At 39.9% G+C, this 12,753-nt stretch overlaps 1 protein-coding gene across 2 annotated transcripts in view; it reads left to right on the top strand.

The window, feature by feature from the left end:
* Positions 1–12,184: 12,184 nt before the first annotated feature.
* Positions 12,185–12,753, top strand: part of tpm4a (tropomyosin 4a) — a 28,102-nt gene continuing 27,533 nt past the window's right edge. Inside the window, exon 1 of one of the 2 annotated variants that reach the window (XM_007579095.2) lies at positions 12,185–12,511. In XM_007579095.2, the coding sequence (XP_007579157.1) occupies positions 12,398–12,511 (114 nt within the window). In that variant the 5' untranslated portion in view covers positions 12,185–12,397. The remainder of the gene's footprint in view (positions 12,512–12,753) is intronic. The other variant, XM_007579093.2, reaches the window with a different exon arrangement.

A 12,753-nucleotide genomic window follows, 5' to 3' on the forward strand; every position in this document is an offset into this window, starting at 1 on the left:
ATTGGGTGTTTCGGTTAAATATTTTAACCGAAACACCCAATTCATTTTCAACAATGAATTTTCTTCATTGTTGAATTGTTTCAACAATGAATTTTCTTCATTGTTGAAAATACAGCCATGCTACAGATGCATTCTCAGGTCATGTAAACTATTATAAGATGACAAGCCTGCTGGCTGTAGATGTTTTTTGTTCAATAAAGTAAAATGTATATGTGCTATGTTTTTACTTTCATGGCTTTAATAGGCATCAGAGTATTATAAAAATGATCTGGTCAGATTATTTAAAGATCTATACCAGGGCAATTCAAAGATCTGTGATTGGATGATACTTGCATGAGAAACTGATCTTATCGACCTCCACAGAGGTCTGAAAATCAGCCACTGTCCTCTTCTGCTCCGGCGTGACAGAGGGATCACTGACAGACCCCCCCCACAATGTCATGTCTGTGTGTGCTCTGTCTGCCTCTGGTTTTGTGTCCTTTGGCAAGACACTTGACCCACTTTGCCTGCTGGTGGTGGTGCTGGTGCAAACTGGCCCAGGGCAGCTGTGACTACTGTCCAGTAGTTTGCCACCATCAGCGTGTGAATGTGTGCGTGAATAAGTGAATGACTGAATGTACTGTAAAGCGCTTTGGGGTCCAGGAAGTCTTGATAAGGTGCTATAGAAGTACAAACAATTTACCATTGGGCTAGAAAATATCCTACTGATAATCAAGCAGATCCAGGCTTTGAAATATTAAAACTACATAGCCTTGACAACTAAATCCTGTTGAGAATTTGAAACATTATAAAAGCAATGTTTACAAAACTACATATGAGCTATTTAGCAAAGAAGAATGAGGAAATATTTCAGTCTCTAGATATTGTGAAACTGGTTGAATCAACTGTCAAACAACTTGCAGCTGTACTGTAAAACATGGTTGTATCAAATATTACGGTGGCTGAACACACGCACACCACATTTTTTATATTATGTGCATTGGAGTTTGTAGTTCGAACATAAGAATGTGGGCAATTTGAAAGCACAGTAACAATTTTGAAAGACAATAAATGTTTATTCTGTACAATGAAAAGAACTGCTGTAAAATTAGTGTAATATCCTGGTAATCCAGAAGAGGGAGCTGCTCAAACACAGTTACTACACTTGGTATCCAAGCAGTACAGTATTAAAGAGACACCCCCACAAGTAGAAACCAAAATTATTTCCAAGCAGAGACGCAGGGGGAATGGGTGTGCCATGTCAAAAGTGAAATCTTGCAATGCAAGTCATTCTAGTGCAGCAAACAATTGGAGAAATTTGGTTATGCCCAAAATCTAAAAACAAACAAAAAATCAAACACAAGTTTGAAAAGTTGCACATGAAACAAATAAATAGATGTATGTTCTTTGTTTGCATGGAAGGATGAATCTTGTATTAGTACCTAGATGAAATTATATGTTGAAAAGTGCATGAATATGGACGTAGACGTCTCCACACACAGCTGCACTTCCTGATCAAAAGGGCAGAAACGAAAACTACGGATAGATTTTAACACTAACTATGGATTGTACAACAGTGACAATATAAATGTTGTGGGAAGAAATCTACTGAACAGGAGCAGAGCAACCATTAAGTTATTTAATAAGCTGTTACTCTGTCCAGATGTTGGTGGGAAGTTCACGCCCTCTCTGGGTGAGCAGCTGGGAGGATTAAAGCCCAGGTTGAAACAAAGTGGGAGGACCGCTCTGCCAGCAGATGCAAACTCAGCCCTCACTGTGGCTGGAGGGGAAGGATGGTCATCTTCTGCATATTTTAGGGAAGTACCTTCAGGATGAAGATTAGCAGCCTGGAGAGATCAAACAAGAGGGGGCTGGGAAGAGAGAATTTAGAAAAGTGACTCAGTGAGCTGCTGAATCGTACAGCAAAGACTTCTGTGTAAATAAAAGAGCTTGCCTCAAGAAGTAAATCTATTACAGCTGTTCAGTGTCATTTGGCTGCAGGGATCGGCTGAGGGGATTTTTCTCATACGCCACCTTTCCTACAATCTGGCTTTCATTTCTAATCCAGGAAGGGTGTTGATCTATCATAGCACGACCTTCGACCCCCCCACATGACTTGATGGCAGTGGCAGCACTTCATGATTCACTTCACAGGGCAGTGCTGGCAGTTATCAGCAGCGTATCAGCAGAATGACTGTGGGCTCACGTCATGCATTCTTCCTGCTCAGGATCTTGAAGGCTGACCCTGAGATAACCTCTCTAATACAGCTTTGTTTAAATGGGAACAGCTTTGGCTTTGAGTACTTCCAAGGGGTCAAGCCGAATATCACTTATAAACACACACAAAAAAGAAGGCAACTAAATGTTTTAGATCTCTTAATGAACATTGTGTTATTCTAAAGGCTGATGGACAGGAGCTGTCAAGGCAGAAGAGATTAATTATATACAAACTCTGTGGCTTTCCTCAGCCCTATAGAGCTTTATAGCTCATTAGAGCTAATTGTTTTGGTTTTACAGCCCACATCGTTACAGTTTTTCTGCTCTCTTTCACCACTCTCATCAGCCTCTTTTACAGCAGACTCAGTAATTCAGCACCGAGTTGGCAGCCGACTAAGAATCTGGAGTATTCTGATGCTAAACAGCTAAATGTTTCCCCCAGGAGAAGCCCTAAGGAGGCAAAGTAGTCTGGCTTTCAATTCAGCTGCCAGTACAGTTAATTAGAATCTGCAGGAATTTATGATTAAAAAAAAACTGTATGTATATCCTGAACAATTATGTTTCGTATATTTTTATTGGGATTTTATGACCACACAAAGTAACGCATAACTGTGAAGTGGACACAATTTTTTTTTACAGTAAAACTATGCTATAATTCTTTTTCCCTCATAAAAACATAAAGTGTTGTCTTGATTCTTTTATGCGTATTTGAGAAATTATTTAATCTCCCGTGGCAACCATTCAGCTGTGCAAAAGCCCTAGGTGAACCAAGCAGCAATTTCAATACAGAGCTGTCACATTTCACAACTGGATTTGCAGCCAAAGGTATTTTTTTTTATACATTTCTTCCATTTCACAACTTTATTGCATAAAGTCCCAATAAATAAAATGCAAGTTTGTGATTTTAATCAAGGGATAATAATGGTTTTGCAAAGTACAGGATGAGTAAGTAATAATTGCTTAAACTTCTGATTTGAAGAAGTTATAAGAACCACATTAGGTCAATCTTATAAGGTAAAACCCTGTCTGCGTTTTTTTGGTCCGGACAGAAAACCTCAGGTCTTCGTTCCGCCCTCACCGCCAGTCCATCTTTCTGAGAGGGAACCTGATGAAGAGATAAAGTCTAACTGGGAAAAGACAGCTGTTCATCTGCAGGTCATTATTTACAGAACCACCGTAAACAATGTCAAACAGGCAAAATGTTGGGTGAAGATAACGGCGGGCGTGATGAGACAGCTCCAAGGTGGGGACACATTCACATACCCAGCGCTTTTGATGACAAAGATAACGATTTAGAACAACAGACGGGTTGTTGTTCTAAAATCAACTGAGCTACGTCTGTTGATTTTTCTCATTTCAACGTAGAGCAGCAGAAATGATCGGGATGTGACAAATTTTAAATGCTGACCCATTCAGACGGCTGCAGGAGAATAAAGACTGCCTCACTGCAAAAGATTCTCAAGACTTCTTGAGGAAACAGACAAAGATCCCCAGAACTTGACATAGTCACAAATGTCAGCAGGAAGCACCAGAACATGGATGATCCAAAGAGGCCTTACCTCCAGAACCCACACCTACAGTACTGTGAAGGGACAGACAGGAACAAAGTGTTAAGTTGGTTGTGTTATTGCTTCTTGGTTTATGTCCCATTACATTTGATATAATATACAGGTGCACATAATTTGTACCAATATACATAAATTTTTACCAGATGGAGAATCACATCTAGAGATACAGCTGCTTTAAACGTTAGATAAAACAGGTCATATAGGTCATCCAAACACTTTCCAGCCACTGATAGATGTGAAACAAAATAGAAACTATCACCCCCCAAACCTTCTTCTGATGAGCCTTTCACACAACATATTCAGTCCAGTTGTGAAAATCTTGTGTGATGTATGTTGGAGTATCTAAAAATACATTTTGTGTGGGTCCAAATGCCAAGAAACCACATTTAGTAAAACATTAAATTCTGTCATGTACTTAAGGTATGCATGCTGTTTGCTCACTTTCTTATATGGGACTTTTTGCCATGATATACATGTCCTATGCGTTTTCCTGTTCCATACTTTATGATTACTTAACCATCTTGGGCTTAACGTTTCAGTTTATAGGCTCCCCCAAGAGGCTGAATAACTATTTGTTTAATTAATCTGAAAGTAGATACTGCTCTCATTCTAGATCAGGAACTTTAAGGGTTCAGCATGCCGAGGCGAGTGAATTTTCATCTGAGCAGAGAATGTCTTCATAGCACCACGTTAAAATTTCCTTTGGGTTAGTTTTTACATACATTTCGTGGCAGTGTACCACACATAATGTATCTCAGAGTTGTGATAGGCAAAAAAATTTTTTAAATGTGCAAAAAATTTCTGCCTCAGAATAATTTAGCTGGAGATTGAAACGTAGAAATGCAATACTAAAACAGTTATTTTCTTGCACTGTTAAAACAGAAGGTAGAGCAGTAACAGTGTGACACTGGGATTCAAAGTCGCTGTTTAGTGTAAAATGCAGCTTTTAAAGTCCCTAAAGTTTCATTACAAGCATAGCGGCTCAGAAACATGACGATAACACAAACCCATGCTATCTGGTAGTATAAAATGGCATCATTTCATTCTGCTGTAAGAATATATCAAGCCCCAAAACATCAGTTTCCCTGAAAGCTATGTTATTATTTGAGTTTCAACTCAAGAGCAAACCTACACAGTGTTATTTTTTTCTCCCTTTAAGCATAGATGCAACACCATAAATATCAAGAGACCTGGAATGTGTGTGAACGTGTAATTTCCCAAGCAGCACACTTAACTAAATGGTGCAGTTTGTGGATGCCCTCCGTTGTTTACAGAGCATTCCAGTTGTAGATAATTCTCCCGTGTGGTAAAGACCAATGAGGCCTGTTTCCCACACTCCTCCTAATGTGACTCAGACTGCAGATGAGTGCCTCATCAGTGTAAGCGGCAGCAGTCCAATGACTCTGTCATAAAGATACAGACAGAGCCAGAAGGGATGTTTAATTTCAGTCATAAATGCTGTGATAGCAAAATTATATGCAAATGTGTTTTAACTACCCACACAGCTCTGAAAAAAGCCAAACAGCTGGGTTAATTAGAAACGGGATGAGTTCCTCTGTCCAAGTTTAGTCTCTGATTATGAATATGTGAAATTATTTGCGAACTTCTCATAAAATCTTTTGAAACTTCATGGTTTCCTCCCCTCTTCTTGCTGTAGCTTTAAATGTGACTATATATTGCCCAGCGAGAAGAGTTTTGGGGAGTTTTTTTTACCTTAAAAGGCCATGTGGAGTGGAGCGCTGGTTTCCTGTGGGAGGGTTTTCCTCTTTCTTACTCTGGAGCTGGAAGTCCAGCCCATCCTCATCCTTACTCGCCCTGTCTGTCGCCCCCCCCTCTCCTCCTGATAAACACATTCACATACACACACGTTTTCTACACTGTGACCGAAGTGGTGAAATCCAGCTACAGCCAGATGTTTGAGCATGACTCTTTATGTGAGTACACACAGTCAACAGGAGGTGAGAACACGGTCAAACAGGAAAACTCTGTAATATGAGACCTGAATTAAAGGCAGCAGGCGAGAGGAGGAAGCAGGAAAGAAAGGAAAAACATTGTTGAGGACTGAAGCATGGGAGGAGACAGGAACTAAATTAGAGCCGTCGTGAATAGGGAAGAAGTGCAGAGCGGTGATAATAACTGCAGCTTTACCAAGCGGCGGATGATTTGTGTTGACTGAACGTCTCATCTACCCGACATCCTCTCTGTGAGCAGTCAGCATGTCAGTCAGGCTGTCTGTCTGATAGCGACTCCAAGGAATAATCTCCTTATAAGGTCTGCAGAGGACAGAGTTCCTGAAGCTGGTGTGTCATCAGCATGTCATGAATTTACTTTTATCACACACTTTAACCATGTGATTGTGTCTCCTTTGACCTGTATTTGTAGCTATAGTAAGCTTCCAGGTGTTAAGGAGATATTGTTATATTGCACTTCTGTGTACTTAGCGCTTTCCTTTTCGTTTAAGTCAGTTTATTGTTGAAACCTGAGACTTTTAAAAACTTTTTTATGGCATACAGGAGCAAATTTGGTAATGACAGACTCCACAAATCTTGCAGTGCTTTTAAACTGACACCATCCTGAAGGAGAGAGCTGACGGTATCAAATAAAAGATGTTTTGTGATCTAGTGAAAAGTTATAGATTTACAGAGAAGGTAAGAAAGAATCCATTCACCAAAAGCTAAAACAGAGGACCCTGCTTGCCGCCCAGCTCATACTCCGCCCGATTTGATCTTTCTTTCTCAAAGAGGCTTCCTATACTTCCTATACTTTCTGACCCGAGTCAGGCCAAATCCCAGAAAATAATAATGGTTTCCACTGGCAAAGGCCCCACTGTCTCTGGCTCCAGGGCTGGTTAATCTCTCTAAGGTAGAACACCACTGTGTTCTACCATCACTGAGATCATCCAAAGGGCAAAGCTGTGGACAGAAAAGCCCACAGCATCGTAGGGCTAAACAAACTCCTGGACCACGTTAAGTTGGTCGTTTCACAGAAGGACAGGACGGGTACTGAGGGGGTCATCTGATCGCCTTCATTCATAGGGGTTCTGGACATGACGAGACCAAAGGCCACACCCAAAACCCTTTGGTCAGGCCAGAGCATGACTTGGGATCTGAACCGGTTGGAGAGAGTCGCTGTGGAAAGAAGTCTTTAGATTTGTCGCAACATTAAGCCTCTCTAAAGCCCCTCTTCCTGTCAGATTACTGTCAGTATCTTGAGACAATGTGTTATGAATCAGAACTACATATAAAAGCGAAATCTGATTACAGAAGGTTTTATCTTACCTTTGCTTTCTTGCATTTCATAGTGAACTGATTTGTAAATTTATCATGAAACACTGATCATGAATCTTAAAATGTTAAGCTCATTTTTTGAACTACTACCATTTTAAGTTTGTAGAAGGAAAAAAAAAGAAGGAGCAAAAAAAAAACATTCCTAAAGAATAAAGTCAGTCGTCTAGACAGTCAGCCCTCACTGGTCTCTGCACTGCAAGTTTTGGATGTCTCCCTGACTCAACACACCTGACTAAGACATATGTTAATTTAATGACATGCCCAGGGAACTACTAAGCCACTTGAATCAGTTTGGTAAAAGCAGGGACACGCCTAAAACACGTGAGTCCTAGAGGATCGAGGTTGGACACTGCTGAATAAAGGAGTTCAAGTTGTGATCTCAAATTTGACAAATCTTATAATCTGATTGCAGTTGCAGGATTTTCCCAACCCTGATTTCAGCATCCAATATGGCTGCATTGCTGACATTGATTGACACAAGGAAACAAGTATGTTTTCTACTTCTGTTTGTATCTTATTGAGTCTAAATAACTTCCTCCAATTTTAAAGTTAATTTTCCAAAGAAATACATTGATGTTATTAGTTTGTATTGCTAATTGTCAGCACATCACTAAGCTCAACAGTTAGCTGATCCCCCGCGGGCCGCTAATGTAGCTAATGTAGCTACTGTAGCTAATGTAGCTAATGTAGCTACTGTAGCTAATGTAGCTTTTGTCGTCAATTCCACCTGGTTATAGCCTCCTGACAACCAAGAAAAAAAAATATTGTCCAATCACCATTTTTTTTAAATCCCACTGTCTTTGTAAGGTAATAAAAGGTTTTATGCACTTACTTTGTCTCTTCCCATAAAATGTGTTATTACTGTTGAATGCCATTTTTATGAATTAGAAAAAGGTACGTACAAAAGTCCCACCCCTTCAGATGTGGTATCATTGAAAAGCCCGAAATGTCCTCTCCAGATACCAAAAGGAATTAATTCAGTAGAATGCAGGGGGTGGGAGACATTCAAGTTTAGAAATGTCCTCTACAGAGGACAAAAAAGAACTACTGGTAGTCAGGAGGTTAAAACTTGGACCTAGAAAATGACTACATTTGATTTTGTCTGAGTTTTAACTTAAAAAGTAAATTGAACTCAAGAACATTAGCCAGCAACTCTTGTTCCTGTTACATTTGAATACTAACAGTTATTATTTTTATGTTACCTTGAAAAGGATTAATACCACAATTGGCATTCAAAGCATCCTCTCATGTGAAAAAAAAATTATTAATAATGTCATTCTTTATTTTATTTTATTTTTTTTTTCAGGAGTCTTGCCTTGGCATTTCATACATTTTATGCCATATTTGGAAGCTGGTTGCCTCTGTCATTACTTTAAAGTATACATACTTCAGGAATGTTGTCACTTTTTACTCACAGGAATCTACTTCATAATGTCATGATTACTGATGGTGAGTGAACACGGTTGTGAAATAAACAAAAACCATGAAATGATTTATTTGAGCCAATGTCCAGCAGCAGATTGAATGTAACATCTTAACAATGTTTTGTTGTTGGGATGAATGTCAACCGAGGTTGTAACCTCCTTTTGGCCATGAAGAATACTTCTATATATTTGAACTGTGTGATTAATTTCTAACACCCGAACTTCAGGTGCAGTTCAGGTGTTAGAACTGTCCTAGAGTGCTAGAGTTGTGCATTGAACCTATAAGTCATTTAAGCTGGAAGAAACAATTAAGATTAATTAAACAAAAGAGGAAAACATGCTGAACGTTCTGCACTTTGTGTACTGCAGTCATCTGACTCAAGCTGTCTGTTACAACATAATAATTAAGTACATCTGGGATGACATCTGAAGTTGTGAAACAGTAACCATGCAGCAGATTATGTCACAGTGATGTGTTTTAAGAAGACGTTCAAACATGCAGACCTCAGTCTCACAGCCGAGCCTCAGCCTGAGCAGTGAAGCCCGAGTGGAAGGGGTGAGAGGGGAAGTGGGGCTGGTTGTGGAGGGCACGATGTCATCACAGGCAGTTCAGGAGCTTAACGTCACACTGAAAATATGTGCTTCTGTCTACAAGGGTGCAAAAAGGTGCAGAAGAGGAGTGCTGCACGGCCGACATGAGTCATGCTTTATGTTTCCACCCCAAAGGCCCACGAGTTCACTGATGAACCCTTAGTAAGAGGATTTGCTGTTCTGGTTCTAGGAAGGCTGAAAAGTTTGTTCAGCTTGGCAGATGTTTTCCTGTGTGGTTGCATCTTCTTCCCCAACATGATCTGTTATTCATACATAATAAATAATAATAAAAGGGAACAATTTCCCTTTGATCGGATGCTGTTCTTCTTCAGTCCATCCGCTGCATTCCTGTGGCTGGAAAGGAGCTGAAGGAAGCACGCTTGCAACAATAAGGCAAACATACTCAAGAAATCACTCATGTGCACTGAGTCAAACTCTGTGACATTCATGCAGCAGACACAGGAGACAAGCAACACCTGCTTAAAGAAGCAGAGCAAAGTAACGATGAGGCAGGTCTTCACATTTAGGACAAACTTTCTTCCTTCAATGAATCTCTTAAGGAAAAAAACGACACAGTGTCATGTTTTCTGCAAGATAAACATAAAATTTTGTTCACAATTTTAAGTGTATTTTTTAATTCACAAATAAAACTAGTATGGTCACTGAAAATGTGTGGTTTTGGCATACAGACATAATCTAAATCATAAGATAAAAATTATTCTGACTTTAAATTTGTTCTTCGGCTTCTAAGCTGCAACTTCAGATGTACAGATGAAACCAGATGTTTACGCTGTATAAACAGACAATATCTTTTTTTATGGCACCAAATCAGAGTAAGCCTATCCCTGTTTTAAGTCACATAGGATTACCAACATGTTTTTACCTTCTCATATTCAGAACTTCACATATTTCTTTAATATTTGGTAGAAATTAATTTGACTTGGGTCAAATATCTTGGGTTTTCTTCCACAAGATTTTCTCTATAGTTTCCTGGTATTTTTGGTTCATTCCTCTAGACAGAGTGTCAGAGGACAATAATGGCCGCTGTAGTTAACAAAGGCATCACAATGCTTCACTGTAGTCAGCTCTTTTCAGCTTCATCCTTCCTCTACAAACATACCTCTGAACCATAAGCCCATAAATTTACATTATCGATTCTTCACTCCACAGAACATATTCTCTAAACCTCTTTGACTTATTTATGATGTAGATTTGAGAAAACTTGAGCTGGTTTTCCTTGTCTTTTAGACCAGTAGTGGTGTTCACTTTGTAGTTCAGGTATGGCGCCATTTAGAAAGAAAACGGGAACCTCATTGGCTGCAGAGTGTTTCTTTTCTACATTTTATGAGAGTCAGCACTGTTGTATAAACATTGATAAAATATATCCCAGGAAAACATTATTTGAAGTTTTTAATAAATTAGGTTTTTATGAAATGGTTTAAGTCCATTATCAAGTCTGTACAGATGCAGATAACAAGTTGGTTAAAATAAATCAACAGAGTTTTGTATCATTTTTGACAACATGGCTGTCCAGTCCCACAGTACACATCCATGCTGATGTATTTTTGCCTAGTGACGTGTTCTTTTGGTTTGTCTGGATATTTTCTCACTCTTTACAGGCTGACTGTGTAAATTGTTCTGCAATGTTCCCGTATTTCCTCTCTGGTTTTATTGCTCACTCATCAAAATCTAATGCAAGGCGCACAGAGGACCAGAAACCTCTTCTTCCACACACTATCTATAAATTTGATCACATTTCTTTTCTTTCACTTTTTTAGTTGCACTTGCAACAGCCACAGCAGTGTAACACAGCTGTATTACATTCTGCAGTTATGAAACCAAAACAGTTTTAAGTATTGATAAAACAGGGACACATTTGCAGAATGTAATGGCTGCCATTCAGCATCTCTCTGAATGTTTGACCTCCTCTGCTAAAACCTGTGATGTGGTTTTCTTCCATCTTACCTTACCTCCATCCATTTTCCCATCATCTCGGACTACGCTAAAGGGGCAGCATTAGGTAAAATCAACGTCCACATAGCTCCTCCTCTGCCAGACTATCAGCTGAATCAGCAGCAATTAGCAAATACCTGGAGGAGCTGCACATCTGCTGAGCTCACCATGCAAACTGCTTTTCAGTGCAACACTCCTAAGAACAATTTTAAAGCCTTAAAAGAGGAATGTTGTTGTGATGACATGCTGAAGACGGAGTCTCAGAAAGTCTCTTAAAAAACTCTTGAAGAAAGAGTTTCTTAAAGAGACAGAGACCTGATATCAATGTGTTAAATTACAAAGTTTAATTTATTTTGAGTTAAGTTTGATGCATTCAACACTTTTATAACAACTGATTGTAAAAAAACCTAATTGATTGTGCCATAAAATGTCACTGTGTGTCTGGAAAATACATAATACTGCCCCTTTAAGGAAAGCATGGTGGTGGCACCATCATGCTTTCCTTAAAGGGGCAGTATTATGTATTTGCCACCACCATGTTTTATTGTAAGGATGATATTTTCTTGGGTGATGTTCAGAGTTAGTTTTGCACCAGTCTGAATGTCCTTTCAAATGCTCTCCACACCAGACAGTTTCGTGTACTTGATGCAGCTTCAAGGCCACACACACACACAGTGACATCCAAAGTTAAGAATACGATCGCAACTCATCTTTCACTTTATGTTTACATGTTATTTGATCAAGCACATGCTTGTCACGTAAGTGTCAGATATGTTGTCCTGGTGGAAAACTTGCAGGAGGTTATATGTGGAAGCCAGACCTGTTGGTGTGTGAAAACCCAGCAGCCCAAATAAGGAGATCAGGGAGGGTGAAGGGTAAGTGGAGTGGAGTGGAGCAGCCTGGCTGTTCCTCACAGAGAGCGTTCAGCTTGATAGGAGGGAGAGAGTTGCTGAGAGGCTGATAGTCAGGGAGTGAGGATGGAGTGAAAGCAGAGTGGTGATTGGAGGGATGAGGAGAGGAATGAAAAGAGGGGAGAAAGGATGGAGAGGAAGGTTGGATAGAGGGAGGGAGTACTGAACCATGGGAGGAGATGAAGAAGGAGGAGGAGGAGAGGGTGATTGGAGACAGGAGGCAGGTTCTGCTGCAGCCCAAATAACTACCCATATAGGGCTGGGCTCTCCATCTCTTTCCACATCTCTCTCTGTCTCCTTCCTTCTGTCCTCTCCCTTTCTGTCTCTTTCCTTTTTATTGTTCCTCAGCAGCGCTCCGCTGGAAGACTAACATATTCCCCTCATCAAAAAGGCAACAGGAGGCATTAAAAACATTTTTTAAAGGTGCTTTCCCCCACATCTCAGAAAAAAGGAACTCAGTCGACACCATGGAGGCCATCAAGAAGAAGATGCAGATGCTGAAACTGGACAAGGAGAACGCCATCGACCGGGCAGAGCAGGCGGAAACGGATAAGAAGGCAGCCGAGGACAAATGCAAACAGGTGGGGAAAATGCAGCATTGGGAGTAGGCTAATAACAGTATGTGGCCTAGTCTTTTGATTTTTTTAATTAATCAGAAATTTTGTTTCAAAAGTAAAGTATCTGCAGTTTTAGAGCTGCAGTCTGAAATAATATTTTTTATTGAAATCCTGAGCTCAGATTAGCTTCAATACCAATCATTCCCCCACTGAATCAGTCTAAAAACTTTTATAGACTGTGAAGTATTTCCTTATCGCTCTTATCT

Source organism: Poecilia formosa, unplaced genomic scaffold (genome assembly GCF_000485575.1).
Source record: "Poecilia formosa unplaced genomic scaffold, Poecilia_formosa-5.1.2 Scaffold507, whole genome shotgun sequence".
In the NCBI taxonomy this organism is placed as follows: domain Eukaryota; kingdom Metazoa; phylum Chordata; class Actinopteri; order Cyprinodontiformes; family Poeciliidae; genus Poecilia; species Poecilia formosa.